Source organism: Sander vitreus, chromosome 18 (genome assembly GCF_031162955.1).
Source record: "Sander vitreus isolate 19-12246 chromosome 18, sanVit1, whole genome shotgun sequence".
NCBI lineage: Eukaryota > Metazoa > Chordata > Actinopteri > Perciformes > Percidae > Sander > Sander vitreus.
The window spans coordinates 12,603,023-12,630,214 of NC_135872.1; the positions used below are offsets into that span (position 1 = coordinate 12,603,023).

General features: G+C 40.0%; 1 protein-coding gene across 1 annotated transcript in view; it reads right to left on the reverse strand.

Annotated features, from left to right (window-relative positions):
• Positions 1-245: 245 nt before the first annotated feature.
• mthfd1l (methylenetetrahydrofolate dehydrogenase (NADP+ dependent) 1 like) overlaps positions 246-27,192 on the reverse strand; it is a 37,591-nt gene continuing 10,644 nt past the window's right edge. Inside the window, exons 17-28 of the mRNA XM_078274000.1 lie at positions 26,031-26,107; positions 24,675-24,815; positions 23,810-23,878; positions 19,723-19,834; positions 13,093-13,232; positions 12,587-12,628; positions 11,578-11,681; positions 11,284-11,461; positions 9,598-9,705; positions 9,279-9,431; positions 2,291-2,409; positions 246-2,047 (exon numbers count right to left, since the gene is read on the reverse strand). Of these exons, the coding sequence (XP_078130126.1) occupies positions 2,320-2,409; positions 9,279-9,431; positions 9,598-9,705; positions 11,284-11,461; positions 11,578-11,681; positions 12,587-12,628; positions 13,093-13,232; positions 19,723-19,834; positions 23,810-23,878; positions 24,675-24,815; positions 26,031-26,107 (1,214 nt within the window). The 3' untranslated portion in view covers positions 246-2,047; positions 2,291-2,319. The remainder of the gene's footprint in view (positions 2,048-2,290; positions 2,410-9,278; positions 9,432-9,597; positions 9,706-11,283; positions 11,462-11,577; positions 11,682-12,586; positions 12,629-13,092; positions 13,233-19,722; positions 19,835-23,809; positions 23,879-24,674; positions 24,816-26,030; positions 26,108-27,192) is intronic.

The following is a 27,192-nucleotide window of genomic DNA, read 5'->3' on the forward strand; positions in this document are numbered from 1 at the left end:
GGCACACTTCCAACACCACTGGAGAGGTAAAGCTGCACTCAGGTAGAAAAAAACTGAAGAAAATGATGAAAGCATTCAAGTTTTAATATGTGAGCAGAGTGAGAAAGAGGAAGCTTTCTTTGGTTGTGACAAAAATAAGTTCGTATTGCAGCATCACAGGATAACAGGAAGAGAGCGCATGTGTCCAAACAACAGATGGATTGAGCCACATCAACTGCTGGGTGTGAAAACAAACAAACACACAGTTTTGGAGTAAATAAAAGGTTTATTTGAAAGGCACTCACGTTTGAGAATCAAATGTTTAACATACTGTTGTAAATGAGAACCACACCAATTTTTTTTCAGAGAAATGTGTTTGCTCCACACTGGTTACATGATGTTCATATTAGACTTTGTACAATAAAACTGTAACAATTTAGTGACAGCCGTCATTTCTTTGAGATGTGGTCAGGACACACAAACACTGGATGTTAATCACATTGCTAATTAAAACAAGATTACAAGTTGGCCAGCAGCTGACAATGCAAGTTTCAGCTGTGTGAATGCAAACCCCAACCTGAGCATGAAATGTAAAATAAAGTTATATAGAGAAATTCAGACCACCTTCACCAACATTATAAAGTAATTGTAAATGTTTCTGAAACCTTCAGAGAAAATAGCAGAAGCGCTATTTCACACAGCTAATGCCATATATGTAGTGAGCTGTTAAAGGCTATTGTTTAAGTCATTAAAGTAAGATTCAAGATTAAAAAAACAGACGTGACAACTTCTGAAGTGCAACATACCAAAAGTCAAACTAAACTTGTGTTAAAATGCATCAGGATGCATCACCTCTGCTAAAACAATTTCAATTTTGAGCTTTCTCAACACATAATAGGTAATACTTGAACAATATCTCAAAACTGTCTTTAAACTGATGATTCTAACTTGTGTAACTTTTCACTCCAGCAGCTTGGACGTTCAGCAGCATCCAGCAGGTTAAGACATTTATGGCGCTTTTCCATTACGTGGTAAAAAGCGACAGACGGGTGTCCTGAACAAACCCGCCATTTTAAAACAGTTTAGCCAGCTGTGTTTTTTTTTTTTTGCTGCCTCCAGCTTCATTTGAAACTAAATGTGTCTTTTGGCTGTGGCAACAACAACACACCTTCCACGTTCTGTGTGTGTGTCGCGTTAGGTCATGGCGGTTTACTGCGGCGCCGCTTGTTTTACAGTTCTGCGGAGGCTCCAGGCAGAGCTTTCGCCGTAGTCTACGTACACACACACACACACACACACAAATGCTGGCTCGCAGCACACACCAGCGCACAAGTATAAACATCAGGCCACTTTTACATAGGCTACTGCGAAAGCTCTGCGTGGAGCCTCCACAGAACAGTAAAACAAGCTCAAGTGGCCTGATGTTTATACTTGTGCGCTGGTGTGTGCGTCGAGCCGGCATAGAAGACGACCAGCCACGCTGAGGCGGTACTAAAATCTGCAATGGAAAATGGACGCACAGTGTGTCGAGTCGAGGCGAGTCGAGCAGGTACCATGTAGAGCTTACATGAACACCATAATGGCTTTTTGTGCGTACAACAGCAATTTAGTTAATAAATACACAAGCTCTGCCCATTTCAGTTTAAAAGCTTAAGAGATGTATAAAAAAATGCAGCACCGTTTTATAAGACATTTAAGTGACTTTTTCCACACAAAAAAGGAAATAAGTTGATGTAAACACAACATAAAATTCAAGATGGTTTTAAAACTAACTCTTACATACTCAGAAAACATTATACAGAGAGGTAAAGCATAAACATACTGCATATATGATATAGACGATATGGCTGTAGAAGGTCATCTTTGGCATATCACACAGATGTGCAAATACAGCATTGAACTAATTCTCCAGTAATCTTTCCCCCCCCCCCCAGAGCATGTTAATGTGATGTGTAGAGAGTTTGGGCTGCTGGTAAGTAAGAAAGCATTTCCTGTCAAAGATGCAGGGGATGGATGCGTCTGATGATGCACACGAGAAGTTGAGGATTCTGAGAACAGAACAGGAAGCCTGGGAAAAAAACAGAAACAGGATGATGATTTTAACTATGTGTGTAAGTCAGAGTAGAGTGTAGCCTCACAGACTGGAGCCTTGGCACTGAGTGAATGAGGTAGTAAACTAAAAACTCCAGGGAGGAAATAAAGGCTAGTTATAGAGACAATAGCTGCTTGTAAAATATTTATAATGACACAATGGATGCTCCCTCAGATGGCTGGAATGGTATATTTTATGTTGATGTGTATGAGAGGATACCTGTGAGAATAGCATTTACTGAAGCATGCTCAGAAGAGCCCAGTGATCTCCTCTGTGACCGGGTCCAGGTCAATGTCATAGAAACAGGGTCGGGTTGGCAGGCCAGGCATGGTGCTCATCTAAGGGAAACAACAAAAGCAGAGGGTAAGTATTTTATTGGCAGGCAGTGTAAGAAAAAATAACTCAATATAGTCAAAATCCAGGTGTAATCAAACTGTTTAATGTTTTAAATGATGCTTTTGTTTCAAAGTTGTTGGGTCCAATTAATATGGTTTAAAAAAAAAAACTAGCCACTGCAGGACATTTTGAGGACTAAAACGATCGCCTTAATGTTATTTGATTTGAAATATTTTCTTTTTCAGCTCAAATGCAATGTATCATAAGACACAAAAAAAGCACACCGCAAACATTTTTTTCGGATCCTTCTTGTGCTGTTCCATTTTAGTGTGCTACAGTCTCCTGGGAGGACACCGTGACTGATATTTGTTCACAACATGATTTTGAAATGATAAAGGTTGATTAAAGGTGAAACAACTCTCTCACACTGTGTAATTGAATATTTACAAACAAAACAATTCAGCTACACTGGAATATGCTGCACAATAAATGTATTAAAAAAAAATAAACTGATACGTCTGAAATAAATCATTGCACAAATGAGCATAGTGTTTTTTTATATCTCTACCCTAAAACAAAGACACTGTATATATTTAAAAGGCAATTAAGCACTCTTGAAAGGTGTACAAATGTACTATTAAACTCACCACAAATGAACTGAAACTGGGCATTGCTAAATTAATTTAATATTAGCAGCTGGTTCATATTTTGTGTATGTCTTTAAACAGGAGTCTCATAAAAATGTCAGTGACATCAGAACCAAATAAGAAGATTACAATGTAGATAATTACTTAAACCTCATATTAAAGCCTTTGCCACAACACAGATGTTCTGCAATCCGCTCAATAAGATCAACCCCTACAGGCTCAATGACTATAATCAAGACTCATTTAACTCTGGGAAGACAGATGATCAATGTGTGGACAACCTTCACTTTAGCAGTGATGAATTTAGCCATAGACAACGGTGGCTTTGTTCTCACTGTCGTCAAAGTACAAATAACAAAAGGCTACCTCACAGATTGAGACAAAAGTTAAGAGGCTATATACATAGTCATAGTGGCAATACTGACTACCGCTCTGATGGATCAATGGTTGTTACTGCCAGAAGAACAGGGTATGGAGAAACTCAATGAGTTTGGATTTTCTCCAATAAGTAGCATTTTATATCTAAAATAGTGAAATAGCCAAAAAGATAAATTATAGAAAGTTTACTACATGAAGGTCTGAGGACTGAAACGTTATTAAAGTGAGCGTGAGTGATTTTTTTGGGGCATTTTTTTTCTTCTTGTGGCATTGTGGAAACTCCTAATACTTACAGTAGCTTTCCTACACTGACGATAATCAAGTGTGTGAAGCTTTGACGATCATGTAATAATGAAAATTATTTCAGAAATTGGTGGATTTACTAACTCTGTATAGGTATAAAAAACGGAAAGCGGGATAGATAAGCACACAAGAAGTTGGGTCCATGTGTGCGATGTATGTTTTGTGTTAAAAATAAAATGCTATGGTTAACAGTGTAATTGAAGGCTTTTTTATTTGGTTTAGGTGCCAAAACTAATCTGAATCTAACATTTCAAGTCAATAAATGTGCAACTCCAGTGTCTGTTGTATGGCAGATAAAAAGAAGGAATTGTTTAGCACAGTACAATTCCCATCCAAGCTGAAAACTAAATTATCTCTCTCATTAGACAGGGAGCAACATTCTTTGCATGCTTCCTTCCTTCTGATCCAGGGCCAGTGTTATGGGCCCATTAGTGAAAATGAGACAGGGGGAAGTGACCAGCCAATTTCCTGTCTGAGGAAACGTGGCTCTGCATGTAAACGAAGAGGCAAAATGAGGAGTACATGCTTACATAATCCGACAGAGAGGACGGTAACTGCTCACTCTCATTGTGGGATGATCTTAACAGTAACTACTGTTACATGACCCTGCTCTGACCACGTCCATCAATATGACTCAGACTATGAGCAGACTTAAAGGAATTCAATATCAATGCATCACTTTTTATTTTAATGGATGCATTAAGATTAAGAACAATGAAGGGATTGCTTAATTCCTCATTTTAGTGTGAGATCACAATGTCCGAACACTATTGCATGATGTCACTAATGAAATTGCTCAGAGTGAGAAGCTATTTCAGGGGCCCCTGGTGGCGGAATTAAAAGTCACTTTAATTTTTCCCATGGACGATGTTAGGTGACTCACAGTTGAAGCACAATCTACGGCTCTACCTGTTGGATCATCAGTCCAAAAGACTAAACTGCGTTAGAAAATATCTGGTTCTTTGATGGAAAGTCAAAGGTACAAGCATGTGTATATAAAGAGTAAAGGGAGAAGTTAGCTATGACTCCCAGGGTGCATTTAGGCAAGAAACATCATAAGGACTATAACTCTCAGATCACAGGAAGATATGACTCAAAACTTCTAAACTCACTCAAAAAACAACAAAAAAACAGCTTTAAAGTAATTTGATTCTCAAAATTCTCTTAGCCTGTTGGTATAAAGCATCAGGCAGCACATTTAAATATGAAAAGATGCTAAAATGTGAAGACTAACTGTCAAGGTTTTGGAAAGCAACAAAGGATGCACTGTTCTGCTGGTCCTCCTCGCCAGCCTGAGAACAAGTTGGCACTCGCAAAAACACTCTGTGGCTAAAGTTGGAAACTCCACTCAGCCAAATAAGTCCCTCTATTATGCCCAAACACAATGCGTCTTTGTCAGGGGAAACCCTAGAGGAGACAATGTAGCTAGATTTCTACCCCCCACTGATTCTGTAGAAGAGCCTCGGGCAACAATAGCACAGTTGCTACAGACGAGGACTGAGGAGATTATGAAATTGTGACATTTAAAATTAAATGCCCATTAGAGGGAGGTAAATATTAAAATTGCAGTGCGAGAGTAAATATTACAACAACAAAAAAAATAAAAGCTAAATGGATGTTCCTTATGTTGGGCTGTGAGACAATTGTGAAAATGAATGGATAAAATTACCAAGTTACATTGAAGAGTTCAAGGGTCTCGTTTGAACTCTCCCCTGTGAAAGTGAATTTCTTCCATAAGGCAGCACTTTGAACTTCATGTGACAAGATGTAAACATCAGACACTCTCAGAGTCTTGTTTAGGACTCAGTTCAAGTGTGACTAAATAAATCTTCAGCACTCGCACAGAGAAAAATTAGTGTTGTCAGTTAAACGCGTTATTAACCATGTTAACGCAAACCCATTTTAACGGCGTACATTCTTTTTATTTTGCAAGATGAACGTTCTTTTTGGCCTAGCAAACTTTGTAGTTTTTTTCACATGCTGTTGCAACAACTAGTAACGTTAGAAAAACTACAACACCACACCGGATCTAGCTAGACTGGAAACAAAACAGGCACGGCGCACACACTTGTTTGGGCTTGCGAGCCGGCCAAAGAGTAGTAGGCTAACGTTAGGTTTTGAGTGGATGGCGAGCGCGAGACGCCGAAATGGATGCCAATAAGATTCTGAATGGAAAGTTTACTTTTAAAAAGTTGCCAAATGGTTCCATTGACAAGACCAAAGTGATCTGTGTGTTTTGTCGTTGTGAACTGAGCTATCGTCGCAGCACGTCCAGTCTGAAATACCACTTGATGACCAAGCACACAGCTGATGCAAATTCTCTGCCCCCTCGTCAAAGCCAGGCGACAAAAGCACAAAGCAAGCCAATCCACTTTTCCATGTTGATAAGAGCATTAAAATGAGAAAAAAATAATGGGACAAAAAGAAATCTAGGGACATTTAGAATAGATAAAAATCTGTGATTAATTGCGAGTTAACTATGACATTAATGCGATTAATCGTGATTAAATATTTTAATCGTTTGACAGCACTAAGAAAAATATATTGATACAACTGCAGTTTCGATGCACAGGGACAGAGCTTCAAATTTGGGCACTGTAACTCGTTTATCCATCTCTGCGTCAGATTTACTGGAACTGAAGTAAAACTACAGTTGAAGTACAGGTCAGTTTCAAAAGTAAAAACATGGCTGGATTTACTGAGCTCGTTGTCTTTGGCTCAATAACGTGATCAAAGCTAGCCAACATGAATTAAAGTCTACTTTTGTCTCATGTGTGCTTTCTCTTATAGATGCAATCACGGCCCTTTAAGCGATCTACAACTTGTTTAACATTAACCAGTTGTGACCATGTGGAATATCCAGCCATGGAGGGGGGAATTCTATATATCGGAACAGTTTGGGGTTTAAAGATGCAGTGGAGGCAGCTCTAACTGGATATGAACTCTAAAGAGGTCTATTGTTCTGCTTACGACCCCTCCCTCACATATCTGAAGCATGACATCAGCCCCTTTCTGATTCTTCACCCTGTAAAGACCCTTCACCCCCTCCTCTCACACCGCCTCAGGAGTTTTGTTGGTGAGATCTTTCTACCCCTTGGGAGTCATGTGTGACCTGAGAGTTTGTCAATGTTTGACAGATTTCATTATAAAAAAAGCAAAACATACATAGCATATTATGAAACAGCAATGTAAAAAAAAAAAAAATACTACCTTTAATCAAATGTAATGAACTGATTATTGCTTCATGTGACAGTAGAGAGCATGTAGATGCTCAGTCCTGCCCCCTTTACATGCTAGCCTCTGTGCCACTTGCCTCGCGCAACACATTTTTTCTTTCAACATCCTTTCTAGAAATCTGAAACATGATACTGGGGTTTTCTGTCCAGCTTCTAGTGCGCTTCTAGAACTACTGTAGAAGACAGTAAAATGTGAGACCCATGTCATTATAACCAAATAACCATTTTAAAAATTGTTGTCTGGCTGAGGCTTGAAAATATCTATGGAGCAGTCTGGTAGACGGAGGCTAAGCCAAAGAGTTCAAAGTACAATTTGGAGACTTCCTTTGGCTTAGGAGTCACAGTTCAAGGGTTGTCAACGTGCCAGTGGCTCTGTGGGCCACAGCAGATCAAAGGCAAGGTTGGGAGACTGGACCGACGCCACACCAAGACACTGCCATGCCTTCCCAGCATGCCCCGTGCTTGACACCTCTGCCTCATCGTATCAAAGCCTTTCCCTCAGGGCACACTGGTGAAACCACAGGAGGCAAAACGCTTAGGAATCTGCTTCCTTCCTGCCCTGCCCATCATCAACCAAGAGGCTCCAGCTCACCTCTAACCAGCTCAGTATTATGGTTGTCAGTAGAAGCAAATATAAATTGTCGTTTAGAGACAAAATCAGGGGAAGGAAGAAGGAATAGGAGAAATGGATACAGCACCTGCATGCTATGTGGGGAGACGGCAACAGGGCTGTCAGGACCAGGAGTCATGAACATAAAGTTTGCCATAGCTCTTGAGAGATGCTTGAATTAAGATGCAAACCAGACAAAAAAAAGGAAAGTCTGTGACTCAACAAACCACCACAACATCAACATAAAATATCACAGAGGTTGTGGTTCCCAGAAGTAATGATTGGGCTTTAAATTAAGTTTAAGTTAAGTTAATTAGTATAGCCAGAATTAATTTCTATCCACGACCTTGAGAAATCAAAGTGAGCAGCTGGAGTCATCAATGTTTGAGCTGGATATTAACAGTAACGGGGTAAAGGAAGGAAGCCAAGCTGTACAAATTAAATTCAACGTGCTTTAAGTAGCCATTTATAACTGCTTTGTCACTTTGAGACCAGGCTACAGAGAAAACATGACGTTTCAACGCATACCCACAGAAACACCGAAATACATCCATACAGACAAACGCACAAGAAAACAAACATGAGGCCGTGTGCACAGGGTCCAAATGTAAGCTCATCATAAACACTTTGCTATGATTCCCTGTGCGGCAAAAATGCAATGGTTCTCAGCCATAACACTTATTAAGCCCTCAGGGTGAAGCCTAACATGTTCCAGATTTGATTTTAAACCTACAATAACTGATTTGTTTTGGCCATTTGGGAGCAGTGAAATTACGTTTTGAACACAACATTAACATATCATCATCTTGTTGATATGGTGAACTTGTTAGCAAACAGCTGCTTATTTACTCCAGCAGTTACGGAGCAACTTTATCATTCATTTGGGAGTCGTGTTTCTGTCCATCTGATAAATGTAAGTCCAACATTCACTCTCCTGTTAGCTTTGTTTTTGGTCTCTACCAACAGGGAAATTTGGCTCTTTCGCTGCTATACACTCCATTATGTTCACTAGCTAGTCTTCAACAGTGTCTGTCTGATGTTTTGTGCTAAGCAGGAAGTGTAGAATCGTTTTTTTGTTTGTTTTTTGGGCAATTTTGGCCTTTATTTTGATAGGACAGCTAAAGATATGAAAGGGGAGAGAGAGGGGGGAATGATATGCAGCAAAGGGCCGCAGGTCGGAGTCGAATCCGGGCCTGCTGCGTTGAGGAGTAAACCTCTATATATGGGCGCCTGCTCTACCAACTGAGCTATCCGGGCACCCGTAGAATCGTTTTTTAGAGATTTTTGTCGGAACGAAGTCAGTTGCCTGCTGTGGCCACAAACAATGCTATGAAAGCAGCAGAGGCACAATATATTTTAAGTTCCACAAGTTATTTCTGCTCCATCCACATACATACATACAAATCTTTGTTCTACAGCCAAATATGAAGGTGGTCCGGGTACACTTCAATGTATTGCACAGTACAGTATGTAGTATTTTACTATATGTAGTCTACAGCTCCCATAAAGTGTTTGCTCTTAACAATGATGGCACAAACACATTAGATACACAGTAAAATTACAGTATATGCGTTTATCACATCTATTTGTAGATCCAGTCACTTTCAAAAAGCTCTGTGACTGTGAGCTATAATGCACAAAGACTGAAGTTAGCATTAGCCTTCTGCTCTGAACTGTTGCAGACTACAGTTACGTACCGTTCCCACAAGTGGGAAGATGAAACCAGCCCCAATGCTAGCACGAACATCTCGGATTGGCAAAATGAATCCAGTGGGTACACCCTTCTTGTCAGGCATGTGGGACAGGGATAGGTGAGTCTTGGCCATGCAGATGGGCAATGAACCATAGCCCTGGTTTCAGGAAAAAGAAAACAAGAGCAGTGGTTAATATGCGTGTGGGTGTGTATTTGTATAAGTTAGAGAGAAAGTGAGACACGGAGACACAGAAAAAGGAGATGAGCTGCATGAGTCCCGTCAGTGTGTGAGTCAGTTGTTATTGCAGCAGCAGTGATCTCACCTGTTGATTGTAGTAATCTATCTTGGCCTTGGCCTCTGGAGACAGCTCAATGTCATCAGCTCCATACACTTGTTGGGCGATTGTTCTGATCTTCTCCACTATCGGCACCTATGGGAAAGACGGTAGACCAGAGACAAGTGGAAAGATATGAGCACTCCAGTCAAAAGGAAATAATTGAGGAAATTACATTTAGTGAATACACATCCGTATGACGTCAGGGTTAATAAGAGCTACACAGAGTGAATTAAATAAAAAAACTCATGTTTGACTTTTACGGTTTGACTCATACTAGATACTGCATTCCTTTATTCTCCTCTGCAGTCAAAAACAAACCATTACTATTTGACGACCCTTGCACACAGGAAGTGGCACACCATTGTGTCAACAGGGCCGCACAGCAAATGAACCATACAGTATATATGTATACGTACACACACACACTATATATATATATATATATATATATATATAACCTTTTAAGTGAATTTGGAGATCTGCCCTAGATTGAGGTATTTTGTTTTGGTTGTTATCTCACTTGGTGACATACCTGACAAGCCTCCTAAACTGTTGCTTATCAGGGAATATTTTTTTTTAATATACCATTTATAATGCCAGAACTGTGGCTTAGTGAGTTTTCTCTTCCTCCTAAGACATGTTGAACTTCATTCCACCAGGCAAAAAACCTCTCAAAGCCCACCCCCCACTCAAAATATGTTTTGCTTATAATTACTTCACTTTGGTGTTTGAGTTTTGTATGTGCAGAGTTTAACATAAGAAGTAGCAGACATCTTGGCCACTTTTAAAAGGTACAGTGTTATGTTTGGCAATGATACTCAATACAGGAAACATGACGATGCACAACATTTTTATTTATTCTTCAGGTTTTCGTTTCTCTTTTAAAAGTGTCGTTAATGGCCACAAGTGAACAATGAAAAAAAGGGCCCTCATTTATCAACCTAATGTAAGAGATTGCAATATAAGCCTATATATTACTATTAAGACTATAGCATATGTCAAGGATGTATAAATGAAGTAAACTTCAGCTGGAGTCCGATTGACCACGGCAACACTATTGACGGCATCAGTGATCTCTTTCCATTCAGCATTCTTTCTACAGCCTTTAATCCCAGTTTTCAGGCTGCCAAATAGTACACACGTTGGTGCAAATGAACCTGAGATATCAGGGTTTCAATCTCCACCTCTGAAAAGTGCTGCTTCTCAGCCGGATTACATCTCGCCATGTCGTAATTGTAGGGGCGAGGCCTCAAAACCGAGAATATATTGGGGCGTGAAATTTAAATTACGATCGTTTCCAGCCGCTGCATTTATCAATGTCAGACCATTCTTACGCTCTGATTGATGTGATACGAACGTTTCATGAATCACACGTGAAGCGTGTAGATGATTCCTGCGCTTATATCTGCGCTGGTTTCTACGTTAGGTTGATAAATGAGGGCCCTTATCCAGTAGTTCAATTTTTGAAATACAAATATTTATATATTTATAGATTCAGGATTTTTCTTTGAGGAAAAATGAGTAGATGAAAATTTTAACAGTGTAATTTAACTTTACTGTGGAAAATTCTTATCAGACACAAATTATTATTATTATTTTCATGTCTTAAAAATTGTCTGGAGGGGATCTTAAATAAAATGCAGATTTTCCATCTAGAGTATCTGCTCTCACCTCTATGTTGTACAGGAACTTGAAGTGGCTGGGTCTGCTGGCAGCCTCATTCACAGCTTGGGCCAGCTCTAATGAACCCCGGCCGCCCTGGGCCCAGTGGTGACATGGCACAGCATCAGATGCTCCACACTCTTTTGCTATCTCACACACAACGTCAATCTCCGCCTGGGTGTCTGTCCTAAAGGATCACCAAGGGAAACATTAGCAGTGCTTGTTGATTAATTACGCATTTAGAGACAAAACGGACTATCCCATTACTACTCTTAAGTCCATTAATGACTGTATGCATCTTACTTGAAGACATTGAGTGCCACCACAACTGGTACCCCGAACAGCTGTGCTATCTGGATCTGCTTCCTGAGATTGCTACGGCAACCCCCTGCAACAAGACTCAGATTCTAGAGGAGAAAGAGACAGGAACAAGGAACAAAGCAAAGTTTAGAAATGTATCATTGTTAACTCAACTCAAACAGCTCGACTGCTCGCCGGTCGTTCAGGGCAAGGCTCGGAGCAACACCCTTCGCTACTATGGAAAAACTGTAATAGAATAAGACTGGTAGTATCCTACTGTGTGCAGTTATGGATTTATCATTCTCACATTGTATACCACTGAGTGCAGAAGTCCAGCTACTCCAGAGCACATTAATAGCATATTGTGCAGCAAACTCCAAGTTTGCCTGCAGTAATCCAATCTTTCACTCTGTGCGTGTGTGTAGCCCCAGGCTCAGAGCAGAAAGGCCATACAGGTCCCATAAAGTCATTTCCATGGCTCTGTTTTCCCCAGTACTTCTGGTTCTCATTACAGGCTACACAATTAACTTATACTGCTTCATTATTTACTCAGCTGAACACACACACACACACACACACACACACTTTGATAAGTGTTATATTGTGTTGCACCAATGTGTCCTGATCTCTCCCATCTTTACAGAAGGTCAGAGCTGCAAGGGGCCTCAAGGACATGTTGGGAATGTCGAGGAACACAACACACAGGCACACCACCAAACAGTGTTATATTAATGAGCACATGATCGTTTTATAATTGGAGCCTTGCACTGGTCAATGAGTTTAAATATTTTCTTGGAAACATCCTGACCTTTATGACTAAATGTAATTGCACAGGATCAGTCAATTTTCTTTTATTTGATTGGAAGTGATTGTTACCTAACCCTACCCCAGACTCAAACAAAAAACAATTACACGTTGTCATGTCTCTTGTTTATCTTTTTGTCAGAATGGCTATGCTTATTATGTTTTGTGTACCTTTGTGTGCATTTATGCATATTTATATGGCTCATACCTCATCAATGTACTCTTTGGGAAGAGGTGCGCCTGCCGACACCTGAAAACACACAAAGATGACAAATAATCACAGACACTTAAGTCATAAATTACATTCAGCAATAAATTATTTTTGGACCGATTTATTTGACCACATGGAGAACTTAAAAGTCCATAAAAAGTGCATTAAAAGCTTCATGCAACCTTGTAATGTGTCTTAGTAGGGTGCAATGTATACATCTCTTGTTTATATATGGATATGCACAAAGACAACTTTCAGTTATTGTATTAATTAAAGTTTTACTGAGTTACAGTTCTTTAACAGCACAGCAGCTGTTTTCATGACCATTTAAAGCATGCCACTGTTTATGTGGGGTAATTGAGAATGTGTACATAACAGTGTCGCTAGTTAAGACATGAAAACGTCTATGCCATTGATTGTTTAATTCTACAACATCAGAGAAAATGTGTGGGTGAAAGCCAGGCTGTCTGTGATGTTTTGTTGACTAGGTTATGTCAACTTACATTTGGGCCACCGCCATGCATCTTTAACGCTCTGACAGTTGCAACTAGCACCACCACATTTGGCCTCAGCCCTGAAGCCCGACATTTGATGTTGAAGAACTTCTCCATGCCGATGTCTGCACCAAAACCAGCTTCTGTCACTGTGAGGAAAGATTTCCATTTCAAAAATTAATATTTCTAACAACAATCTATTGAGTGCATGTTAAGATTCTGGCCAGCATTCAAACATTGCATACGCGGACAGTGATCAAGCAGAGTTTTTTTTTTACCTGTATTTTGTTTGTGCTCTTCAAGGTAAGACTTAGGAATTGCCAAATAAATTATCTGCACTGTACCACAACTGCAGCAGCAGCACTTGGAGAAATTAAAATAGGTAGTGAGGTTCATGGTGATAGCTGACATGGGCTGACCTAATCTTGAGCTAGTCCTCGGTCTACATTCATCATATTCTCTCTACCTCTGTTAACCCTAATACCTTTTGAACCATATTTGTCATTGGAACAACTGAGTTGAGTCACACAAGCTTGTTGACACAGCCCTGAGTTGGGTCAGAAATCTTTAGCAAATCATGGGAATAAGAGGTGGGTCTGACTGGCTTTCTGTCTGAACAGCAACACTGTATTGAGTAATGGGTTCACTATAAGGGCTCTCAAAGAAACAGGGCGCATCTGATATGGGCGGCCTTACACACAGGCCTCTTGAACAGGCTCCAAACACAGCAAATAGTCGACCAGGAATGACGGCCTTGTTAAGATAAGGTTTTGTGTTACTTATTGAGTGTATGTGTGTGGGACTGCTTGCATATGTGTGGCATCATTGTACCATTTGCTGTTTGGCCAAAGCTAGAATTTTAGAGGAAGACTAAGGTTGATTTTCACGCCTAACTTTTGTGAGGTTTTTAAAGACTCCAGGTGTATTTTGCTTCATTTAGTGCAGCCTGGTGGGAAAACTATAATTTGAACCCTGGATTGGGGGAAATAAACTGCACATACACCACCAAAAAGGTGAATCTGCTTCTTAATGTACTCTAGAGGGTTTGTTTGTAATGAAGATGTAGTCTCGCATTGCCAGACCTAGGAGTAAGGTCTGGCTATACCGCTTATCTATTCTGGGATAGGGGAAATAGGCCCTGGCTTGTTTGTATTTCTTCAAACCAATCACAACTGTCCCCAGATGCAGTGACGGTGCCCTTGCAAAATAGATAGCGGAGAGAGCGGAAGGGGAGGGACATGTCATGTTTTAATCCAGCAATGTACATCTAAGGAGCCAGACTAGTGTAGATGCAACATGATGTCACCATGTCATGTCTGTTGTCTAATTGCTCCATGTGACTATAACAACTCATGGTGCATTACTAACAGCTGAACTCCTAAACATTTCTTCTTATAATACTCTTTAAATGATGATTAACTAATGGCAGCCATGAGTGAAGTATTAGTTTTAGCCCTTCTCTTTTAATGTACTCTGATTAAAACTAAAACATTAGTCAAGCCTAAAAAGTCAATTTCATAACTTAAAACTATAGTGTCGTTTCTGTCGCCCCCATAAGGAATTCTAAGTAATGACAACACCAATGTTGCATCCACATGAGAAGCCTTCAGTAATCACGCACGTGCCCCCACCCCTCCTCCACACAGTTGCTTGTAGCCAAGGAGGACACAGAGGATTGAAAAAACATGACGGACGATTCAGAAAAGTTAATTATCTTCACTCTAGTTTCTGCACACGACACCATGTTCTAAACATAGCCATACTGAGAAATAGTGTTTTGTGAAGCTGATAGTCTTACTTCGCTTTGTAGCAACACATTTGACAAAGGCTTGAATGTAACAGACGTTCATTAATACGCACTAAAGCTTTGAGAACAATACAATATGAACTGTGAAAACGAGAGAGAGAGAGAGAGAGAGAGAGAGAGAGAGAGAGAGAGAGAGAGTACAGTTACATTAAAACTAGGCATGTCCAGTGATAAAGGCTGGTTTGGTTTAAAAGCCAAGCCAGCCAAAGACCATTTTACTTTTTTTAATAAATATATATTAGTTTCAAAGTTATCTCCCTCTAGAGCATCAGTTGCTCACTGCAACTGGGCAGCTGGCCAAAACATTACTCACTCTGAACATCTTCCCTGAATCCACTGGGCAGTCCAGGACAACTGTTTCCACCATAGACTGTAAGGTTTCCACCAGTGAGAGGTGTGCGCTGTTAAACACTAGCCCAAGCCAGTTGCATTCACCTTTCTGTCTTTACAACATTTGTGTGGGCAGCCTGTGTAAAGGACACAATGGCCATCAGCTAACCCTCTTTTTATTCAATTAAAATGATGATGATGATGATTAATAATGATGAAATGTGACTAGGAAGCATGTCAGGAAAGAAATTCAATAAACGTGATAAATGATGCCTTTTGTGTTGTGTCTTTACGTGCTTGTGTGCAAAGATTTTATCTTACACAGTAAATGCTGCCTTATGGAGTGAGGTTAAGAAATGATTTGTTAAAATTACTTTAGGATGGGGAAAGTAAATTGTATTTATACACAAATCTGCCTCGGGGGCTTTACAATCTGTACAGCATACGACACCCTCATATTAGTCTATATCCTTGACGTTCCACATCCGGGATTGCTCCATTGCCGCCGGAAAATCCGCCAGATTTCACTCATTTAGGCCGGATATCCGTTGTCTTGGGCTTCCTTTGTGTTGGCATTTTAAACTCTGGTCGATTTATGAGGACTATGGTTAACTGCTCCTCAGATCTCTGCAGGGTAAATCCAGACAGCTAGCTAGACTATCTGTCCAATCTGAGTTTTCTGTTGCATGACTAAAACAACATTTAAACGTACACATGGTCCACCAAAACAAGTTCCTTCCGAGCCTATTTTGCAGCGGCACCGCAGATTTTTGCTGTTGCTTAGCACCGCCCCAGACGATTGTGATTGGTTTAAAGAAATGCCATTAAACCAGAGCACGTTTTCCTCCCATCTCAGAAAATTATTGAAAACATTGTTTGGTAACAAGGGCACATGCATAGGAGGTTTTCAGAAAAGGAGTTATTCACTATAGCTCAAAGTGCTTGTGGCTTACACTTGATAAAGCACATCTCTCTGAGACTTTAATGAGAAAAATGTTTCCATGAAGAAATGAATCACTCTGCTCTGTGCGGTTCTCTGCATTATTAGTGAAAGTACGATTTATTTTACCAGAGATGCATGAAGAGTAAAAAGACTGCAAAGAAGGGAGGAGAGAAGAGAGGCTTTTAGAGAGAAAGGAAGAAGAGGAGAAGGTGAAAGAAAGAAAAAGCACAATTTTATTTCTAGGACCTAGCAGTTTCTGGGAATATAAATGGCAAATTGTGGTTTGGGGGGCCATGGCTGCATCATCTCCATCTTAAAAGTCTCCATGAGCAACAAATAAAGCCTGAGGGATGAGCACAAGAATGCAACTACAGACCGCTGACAGAGCGTAGTGTTTCTTGTTAGCACCACATCAGGCTCTGAATACTGAACCAGCCTGCCAATGAAAATCACATTCTTAGGTTCAGGATTTTTGGATATTTCCATAAATTGTGTGATCTTCCACAAACAGAAGTACTCATACAACACAGCACAACAAGGCAGAGCGAAGAATAACCGGAGGGAAAAGAATGGAGACAAAAACTGTGAGTATATAATGACAGTAGCAAGTATGACAAGCCTTCCACTACGATATTACACCTATCAGGAGATTAGCCCCAGAGGATGTCATGAGGAAATACTTGCAGGCTTCCTGTTCTGTGTGACAACCTTGAACGGGCCAGAGAGCCAGAGGGGAAGAAGAGGTCGATGTTGTTGTGAGTGAAAAGAGAGCTGGATGGTGTTACTACCAGTCAAAGCATTGGTATATTAGCACCTATGCCAATACAAACAGTAACAGAAAAGGCTGGAAAGTAGGCTACATGAACACGACCATCTATTTCCTGTTAGAGCTGTTACAATTAGTTGTGCTGCAACTAAATGATTATTTTCATTACTGATTCATTCTTTTTTTTTTTCTTCAATTATTCAGTCTTTTCTTTAACATGTCATAAAACCATTAACCAAAGATATTCAGTGTACAATAATATAAAACTACAACAAGCAGCAAATCTCTATTTGAGGCTCATTTTCCAGAAATGTAGGATAGAGAATTTAAAAGGCCATTTGACTAAATTATATAAACCTTCCAAATAAATCTTCAAAGTTTAAGACAAGTTAAAGCAGGAACTGTATAACTTTTAAAAAATTGTCAAAAGGGAGTAGAGCTTGGACTGTGTTACATACTGAATAACACATACATCATCATCAGATTTCTCGGTGGCCACTTCTCTAAAAGCCCAAACGATGATGATGTGGGAAATCTTACAGTAAAGCAGTGTCAGGGGGTTATCTGCCTTCAATACTCCAGACTGTTAATGATACAGGAATCCCTCACATCTGGCATGAGGAATTCACCCCCCAGCAGCCCCCTCTAATAGCAGTACTTCTCCGTTTTAAATCAAGATTCCAAAGTAACTTGAAAACCCCACAATAATACAGAGCATGATAAAGCATGGCCAAGAGTATGGTCATACACATCCCAACAACCCACACTGAGTTCACAGCAAGTTCACGTACTTCCTTTGCCACATGAGGAGTTTGCAAAGATAATTAAACTGGACTGTATATTACTTGAGATTAAGTAGTAAGACACTGTGGTGTGGAAACAATGTCAAAAACAAAGAATAATTCTAGTTTATTACAATCAGTTTGGGTTTTGGCCAATATATCTTTATTGTCCTTTCCATTTCTGTAACAACACTACAGCACAGAGTTTGTCTTCATCCAATTTAAAGACTTATTAATTTGAGAAAGTGTTCATGAGATTCGTGATACTGGGAGATATAAAAAAAAAAAAGAAAAAAAAAGAACTTGACATGTATGGTTTTAAACCTGCATTTACTGATTTTAGGGCCACTTGGGTGCTGCAGAAATAAGCTGTAAACCCAATGTTGACATATCACCATATAAAGTTGATACGGAAAACTTGTTAGCAAACAGTTGCTTATTTAGACCTTCAATAGACATGGAGCAACATTAGCATTCATTTGTGTTTGCGTTTCTGGCCTCATGGAATATGCAAAACAAATGAACTGCACAGTTGGGTGATCATAGTTTGCGGGTTTGTTACTACGAGTGATCCCTTTCACATTTGATCCAATGTTAATATTGAGCCAAACTTATTGGTAAAGAAAAGACAACAGTCTGTTCCATTACAGTCTATCCTGTTTAACTTGGAGCGACATTTTGAGTGCACTTTCCGTTTCACCTCCAAATGAAGAGGTTTAGCCAATCTAGCTAAATCCCGTCAGTTTGTTGGGATGTCATCATGTCTCAAGATTTTAGTAATTATTTTGGTGTGTGTAATGTTTTCATAACCAATAAAATGATTACCAAAACAGAAAATAAGACCCAAGCTGTAATAAACTTTATGATCAAACAAACAAAGAGCTTACTTGTCTTTCCAGACTGTATTTGCAGGAATATTAATTTTCTTATCTTCACTGTTGCATTATTATTATTTTCAGTGGTGCTAGTTAAAAAGGCAAAGTTTGTAGCGTCAGAGAAAAGAGCCTGAGAGGGAGGGAGTGGGAGAGAGGGGAGGTACATGCATCCCAGCTGCAGAGGGAGGTCGCGTTTCTGGCATACCTAAGAGTCAGGTAACAAACACACAGACAGGGAAGGGAGGGAACGAGACGGACAGACGGAAAACAAGTGGGGTCGAGAGGTGGAAGTATGAAACGCATAGAAGCCTCCTTGCTTCTCTGCTCCAGTGTTGTGAAACCCAACTCTCTCATGCTGCCTACACATTTGCCCAGCTAACAGATGACAGCTTGTGCAAATGTTGTGTATGCCCAAAGCGTTCTCCTTTTACTGCTCTCACACAGAAAACTCTTTTACATACACATAAATATAAGCCTTGATGATTTGCATGTACATAAAAATCACCTGAACTGCTCAAAACACACACGCAAACACACGTACATTCCAAACATATATCTGCAGCCAAAGTAAATGACAGAAAGCCAGCAGCGGGATAGATAGACAGATAAAAATGGAAATATTCAAGTATGCTTTGACGTTGAAGGGATTAGTGTGGTTTACTCTAAAGCATTCCAGCGGCTTTTAAGATTATCAATCAGCTTCCTTCCTCTCTCCTGTGTTTGTTTTTTTTACGCAATCTTTCCACCCGTTTCCTAGAAAGTTACGCAGCAGCAGCAAGACACCTGAGCAGCACACCAGTCAACCAGAGGCAGTTAGACCAGAGCCAGCAACAGAAATAAGATGAATGTAGACCAAAGCTTGCAACAGCAGGGGAACAAGCTGAAGTTCAAGACTGGAGTAAATTATAAGTTATGAGTATGTATGAGTACGAGTTTAATCTGCCCTGATAAGGAAGCTTACGCTTTAAATTCCTCCACATCTGGGGCTCCTAGACTCAACATCTTGTTGTCTGTCGTCCCCAAAGGTTTTGTGGTTGTGCACCAGCTTTAGCTTGTGTGTGTGTGTGTGTGTGTGTGTGTGTGTGTGTGTGTGTGTGTGTGTGTGTGATCTGTATGCACAGACTGTGTGTTCTTACCCACAAAGCCGTCACGTCCAACCAACTTTAAAGCCAGCTTGTCTGCCAGCACTGAGGAGTTGCCATGGGCGATGTTGGCAAAGGGCCCAGCATGGACAAACACTGGCGTACCCTGCAACAATTAGAGGGGCACACAAACATGCAGGAGGAGTTGAGAAATGTGTGTAACCCACAGCAACTCACCCGACCAAGTTTAAATAAGGACTTACTGGTTCTTTCATACTAAATTCAACATCTTTCATTAAACATAAATAAATATTGAAGTGTGAATGCACTTTGGCTGGCACTGTGATTGTCTAAACAGTAGGCACAAGTTAAGAGGTACTCAACTGGCATGACAGCCTGACTGTGGGCCAGGCTTCCTTCCCCTGCTGATTTGGATTACTCCCTAAAGGCTGGACACACACACTAACTAAAAGAGCACTTCAAGTTTAAGTTACTGCCTATGGCAGACACTTAGGCCAGTACTCACTTTCAGTGAGGCAGTGCAAAGTGCAATACATGTGATGAACATGTCATATGCTCAGTATGAACAGATCAAAGAAATGTGAAAGGTATCATCTTTAAAAGTAGAGCTTTGACTGTGGACTTCACAGTTTAAATGGTTACTTCTCCATAGATGTAAGAGATCAGTGCGTGATCAGAACTTTTGAAATATCTACCATATACAACTTTCATTCAAAAGGTATTTTGCTGTGTGCATCCAGTTCAGACAAGGCATCAAAGTATACAGTTGCAGAGGAAAGGTCTACTGCTCAAGATCACAATCCTTCCGTTGCATTCATGACAGACTTAAAAAAAAAAAAAAAAAAAAAAAAGGAAATTACTGAGAAAACCGTTCAAGAAGAAAACTGGGGTAAGCAAACTGACCTATTGTTACACTGTATGTGAATTCCTTGAGAGGGAGGAAAAAGGAAGGATGGGAAGGACTTGCATGATTTTCTAAGCTTTTGTTTGCATACCTCTCCCTCTGCCTGCATAAACAGCCTCCCCTCAGAGGAGTAAATCAGCCATTCAACAAGGCTCTGACAAACGCTGCCACTTGTCTATAACAATTAGTAGTACAGGTCACAGCAGCATCTAAGTGCATTAAAGGACAATTCCTGCGTAAAATCAACCTAGGGGTTAATAACATATGTGTACCGAGTCAAACGTTCTCTGGAATATGTTTTCATGCTAATCGAATGCGTCTCTAGCTTTTAACAAGCTACTGCAAAACCGGTGGTTAGCTGCTAACGCTAGCTTTCGGGGCACAGGGTAAATCTATTTCTACACCACTAACAAGGCTCAAAATAGCACCACACTTAAACGGTAGCATAATGAGGGTCCCTAAATGCAAACCAAAGCATTGAGAACTTTGTAAGTGTACAGACAGTTTATTAAAAAGATAGATTATAAAGAATGTGCGTTCGTGTTTACATTCGGCCGCCATCTTGGAAAACAGTCATGAGCAGTCGAACCACGAACGCCGTGCAACCAGTAACCAGTAACGTAACTCAAATACAGTTCGTGATTCGACTGCCTCTGCTGACATTTTTAAAAAGCAGCTAAAGACGCATCTTTTTAGTCAGGCGTTCGTTTAACAACATTGTTGAATGTATTGATATGTAATCTGTGCTATTGTGTTTTACTGTGACTTACTATGATTATCAATTTTTTTTTTAATAATGTATTTATTTATTTGGCCTGTGAAGCACTTTGTGACTCAGTCTGTGACAAGCGCTACATAAATAAACTTTACTTACTTACTTTATCCATTCAATAACAATAACATGTTCCTTTTTTATTCCAATAGAAAATGAACATACGTCATAAATTACGTGGATTTCCATGCATATTTGCAACTCCTGAACTTTAACTGGACCCAGTTCACGCTTTCCACATCCGTACATGAGGGAAAGCGATTCAGCCAATAAATAAGCCACAACAGGGTGATGAAAGTGGAAATAAATGACACGTTGAATGTGTCACCTCTTCAACTGGTGAACAAGAGGACTATGAGGAGTAGGGAAACGAACAAAAACAGGAAGATGGAGATCATGTCATCGTTTCCTCTTTTTGTGCATCTCTTGTACTGTCCACTACACCAGCTGTAGACCGGCTACTACAGTAATACAATTTTCCCAGATCCTTCAAATCCCATTTTCAGATAGCACAAGGATTCAAACAAGAGGGCCTGTAGACACAGGTCTGATTGTCTAAACTATGGTCTACTGCCTCTCCCCAGGAAAGATGCATGCAGACGGTTCGGTAAAACGCCACGTAGACAGGATGTTTGAGAAACACAGAGAATGACCGAGGTCTGCTTTATAGACACGTACACAGGGAGCGAGACGTGGGTTCAAAAACTATCCCTTTTCCTCTTGTGCTATGTCTCCTCCAAACCCCATCTGAAACAACACAGAAACGTATGCTCACACACACACACACACACACACACACACACACACAAGCTTCCCTATGCCAACTATTCTCATGTGTGTCTGTATTCAACACAAACAATCACAAGCGAAGAGGGCACAAAGGGCACAGGCGGTCAAGCTGGATGGAAAATTCTCATGGAGCTCTGAGGCCCGGTCGGTGCCGATACCAGTTCCCTGACCAGAATCACAGGAAACCCACACAGGAAACGGTTTCACACAACAGGACCGCAATGCTTCCTCCAAAAAAACAGAAAGTAACTAAATCTCTGCTGCATGCAACACTCCACCCCCTCTACACCCTTGAAAACACCCAGTCTGTGTTTATTTTCCCCACCCAATAGCCGTGTAACCAAGCTTTCTGTTCAAAACCAACAAAGAACAAACGAAAAATAGCCCTACAACAAAAACACAAAGCCGTTAACAGAAGCATGACTGCTAATATTAATTACTGTTAACTTTAATAACTTAAAATCAACTCAACAAAAGAAATACACTTAGCTTGTGCAGAAAACCGTTGCTCTAACTAGCCGTATCTCAAAAGTGATGAGACCATTTCTAACATTTACACTAGTTTAACAGATACATGCCAAGTCAATTTGACCAAGAATGGTAAATAAAATATAAACAATTCTGATTACACTTACTGTACATACTAATATAGGGATGTAAATGACAAATATTTGTATTACCAATTTGTATACCAATGTTTTAAAATTTCAAGTCTTGTTTTGTCTAAATGCCAAATATATTCAGTTTAAAACCATAAGTTTAAAAAGATTGCAAATATTGACATGAATGATTAGTAGATACAAAAAATAGTTGGTAATTAAGCTCATCGTCAAAAACAATGTGACATATGAACTACCATGGATTAAATTCCTGTATACAGCTGGATACAAAAATAGTGTTGGAAAATATCCAGTTAATGATAAATTCAAATGAACACATTTGGAACCTGATGGGTGGTGTCGATGAAGAGGTACTTGGGTTCATCCGATAGGGGTGTGGGGGTAGGTCTTAAAGAAAAGGTTGGGAACCACTGCTTAAGTGAAAAAGTTAGTTATTGGGCCGGTCTTTTATAAACTTGGTGCTTCTTTCAAGTGGGCTTTTGCTGTACCAGAGAGGCCAAAGATCAATGCTAGATGTCTGGATTGTTATCGGTTCATTCAATCCTTTAAACCACTAAACTCCTCTCCTCTCCATTTCTCCATCCATCATAGTATATAGTGTATGTGTGTGCGTGTTAGTGAAAATGGAAGAATTGTTTATGTGCCTGTGTGATCACAACGGTAATGTTGTAAAAGCTAAATGAAAGCCAGATGTTGTGAGAGGCAGTTATGGTATAAATCGTCAGATTAAGGACTTGAGGACAGTATGAATCTGGATGGGACAGCCTCTGAGAGCGCCACCTGTCCTCTACACACTGCTAAACTGTTATTAAGATAAAGAGCCATGGGAGGAAAAGGTCAATCTATCATCCTTTCTTAAAAGCTCTCAGTGGAGCATTCTCCTTCTTTTCTCTGACAGCAGAGGTAGAGGTAGGTCTAGTGCACACTCAGCATCCCTGTGGACTACCAGCCTATTTATTCTACAATATATTCTCCAGAAGAGACTCAGTTGAGCAGCATAATGACTATTTAAGTGGGGTTATGTGTATGTCTCACCTCTAGGGTCTGCATCAACGTGGGCTTGATGGCATCTTTCATTAACACCGCCAGTGCCCCACTCACACCCTGACAGGGAGGAAGAAAGAAATACAAGATCAGGTTATTAGATCAGGACAAAAATGTAACCACACTAACACAAACAGCTGATATTTATGTGAAGAATGGTTAAATGGTTCTACTACAGAGGATATATTGCACTACAGTCCATTTGTAGGTCTCTGTGCTTGCTTCCCATGTAGTATACATGCAGTCGTATACCATATTCCCACTGGGGTTGGCTCTGAGGTGTGGTGATGTTTTGGCATCCAGCCTAATCAAAAAGACTAATGTAACTTAATAGGGGATCCTCCTCTACACCACTGAAACAACACAGGCCCGCAGTCTTCTATGGGAAACCAGAAACAGCTGACCCCACAAATGAATCCGGTGAGAGGTGCGAAAACTCTGCTTAACATCTTAATCGCAGGTTACACCTAGATTAGAAATGTTTTTTTTCAAGAGGGGAAGTGGTATGTTAGTGTGTCTGGTCCAAGTGGGAATTTGGATATTTCTTAGCTGCAAGTTTGACAGACGATTATGATGATGATGAATTATGTTTCACATGTTTTGTCACGTCATGTGTCTCGAAATTCTCCCACGAGGGCCCAACACTGCAGGTTTACCTACCAAAAATGTAGGACACACCTAACCATCACACTTCTTTCTGCATGGGAATGACAGAAAATGTCTCTTCATTTATCTGAACTGCAGCTGACTCAATACTTTTCATTGCAGAAATTCTGAGATGTAGTGATGAAAAGTTAACTGTGAGATTGATAAAATTCCCACACTCTGAATGACAAGACCACACAGTAACACACACCAGGTCCTCTGCGGTGACAGGCTGTCCAGAGCGGCTGGTCCCCACCACCATGCGTGCCAGTCTGTTTTTCATGTCCACCAGGCTGTCTGCCAAGGCCAGGATGGCCATGATCTCACTGGCCACTGCAATGTCGAACCCAGTCTGGAGAGTGAGAAAAGGAAAATCATACACAATGTAAACAACAGGGGCAACAAATTGCAGTATTTGTTCACCGGGCTGCAGAATATTGTGAAAGCAATTTGACTTTATCTTTCAATAGGTAGGGACTGCTTAGTAAAGAATAATAGTATCCCTGACTGACTGTCAAGCACAGCACTGTAGTAAACACACAGTGACTAGAAGACAGGAAATTATCAAGACGGACGCCAGTCACCAGCTTTATCACATGGGCAAGGGAATAGGAGTCTTATGATCATGACCTAGTAATGGGGTGATGGCTTTGGGGCAATAAATTACAGGATTGTGAGTTTCTGTATTGATTTATGTCAAACAAATAAAAAAAAATGAAATGAGACAGAGAACACAAGGAAGAATGAGGGATTTACACATGGAAAACCAAAGCAGTCTTCATTCCACGTCACAAGAAAAAAAGAAACGTAACTTAAACCACATTAATCCACCAAGAAACACACCATTTCTACTCCCACTCCCAGTGATAATACCCTGAGGGGCTATAGTCTATCAAGCACTGGAGGAAGGTGGACAGAGGAATGAAAAGGGAAACGGAATGGATGAGCTGATGGCGGTAAATGTAAACATATGCTGAACTAGCTCTGTGTGTGTGTGTGTGTGTGTGTATATGTGTGCATGGGTGGGTCACTTTTCTCCTTCTTTAAACATTTGCTTTCACTTAAGCCTGCTTGCTTCCCATTGAGGTGAAGTGTTTATTTACAGGATTTCATTTAGCTGTCATTACTACAGACATATGGGCGAAATACATCTGGGCTTTATCATGAGAGAGAGAGACAGGACAGGGAAATGGAAAGGAGTGTGTGTGTGTGTGTGTGTGTGTATGCATGTGAAAGTTTTTACACTAGTTTTACTGTATAAGTACCTAAAAACACAGGCATCTCATGCTACCTTACATCCATGTTATCACACCCACCAGCAAGGCCTCTGCAAGGGAAACACTGCAGTGATATCACTGTTTGTCATACTAGGTAGGTGTATGAGAAAATATTTGCAATGAACTGGAATGTAACATATTAGGATTAGTGGATAACAGTATCCAAATCCGGTACTGCAGAAGTGTGCATATTCTGGTTATCACACAAAACAAAGCCGATGGGTAACATTTTCAAAAGAACGTCATAAATTCAGGGGAATGAAGATTGTGAAGGCATGAATGCTGCATACCTCTCTGATCTGTCCTTTTTCAGTGCTCGCCTGTCCTACTGTGATCTTCCTCAAGAAACGGTCATTTGTGTCAACAACTGGAAAACAAAGACAAAAGACTAAAAATCTAATTGTAACATTTATTATAAAATATACTACTTTGGCATAACATCAATGAGACAAGAACCTGACAGACTGTAAAAACCCAATAACTGACTAGAAGAGAGATTCTTATCGCTTAATGTGAGTAGGCAATGACATACTGAAAGTGCTTATGCTACTAGGATTTGCTACCTAAAAGTTTCTTCACAGAGCACTTCGCCTATTCTCTAATAATGTGGTTAAAAATCTGTGGCTATACTGTTACAATGAGCAAGGAAACCACATTAGTCAAACATTATCCTCATGCTGGTTTGATATAATGAAAGGGAACATGAAAAACATGGTTTGTTTCATTAACACATAGACACACAGTCAAACCCACATAACATTAGGTAGTAAATCTGTTTTTAATCTCCAGGGTTCGTCTTTTAAGAGTGCCCTCTGGAGCCACTGGAGTAAATACCACATCAGTCATAGCAGCACCCGGCTGGTTGTTCTCACTGACAACTTCAAACCAAACACAGCTTCCACTGAGGTAACTATTCCCACTCCTACCATACCCACATTTAATTCTCTGTGACTGATGACTGCGGCGATTTTAGTTGTGTTGAATCCATATGAACACAAGGGCCATAAAAGAGTTTTCATATCCAATTTTCAGTGACGAGAACACACCAACATATAGTGCAGTGAATATTAAATTCAGATTGTGCTTTATCAAACATTTTATTTTAATTCAATATTGCACGTCACATTCTTCAGAGTTTATGGACCATTGGATGTTTGTCAAAACTTCTTTCATGTAATTAGATTTGCGTGATAGTCATACTGGTTGTTGTGTAGCAAGCATTACAATTTTATTCTCAAGGGAAATGCGTCAATGTGAAAATGTAAAATAAATTATATATATATATATATATATATATATATATATATATATATATATATATATATATATATATATACACATACATACATATATCATACATCACAATTTGTAATTATACACAATTTGACATAATTTGACAATGTGACATAATTTTACTAAATATTTGACCACATTGCTTGGAATGCCTAATAT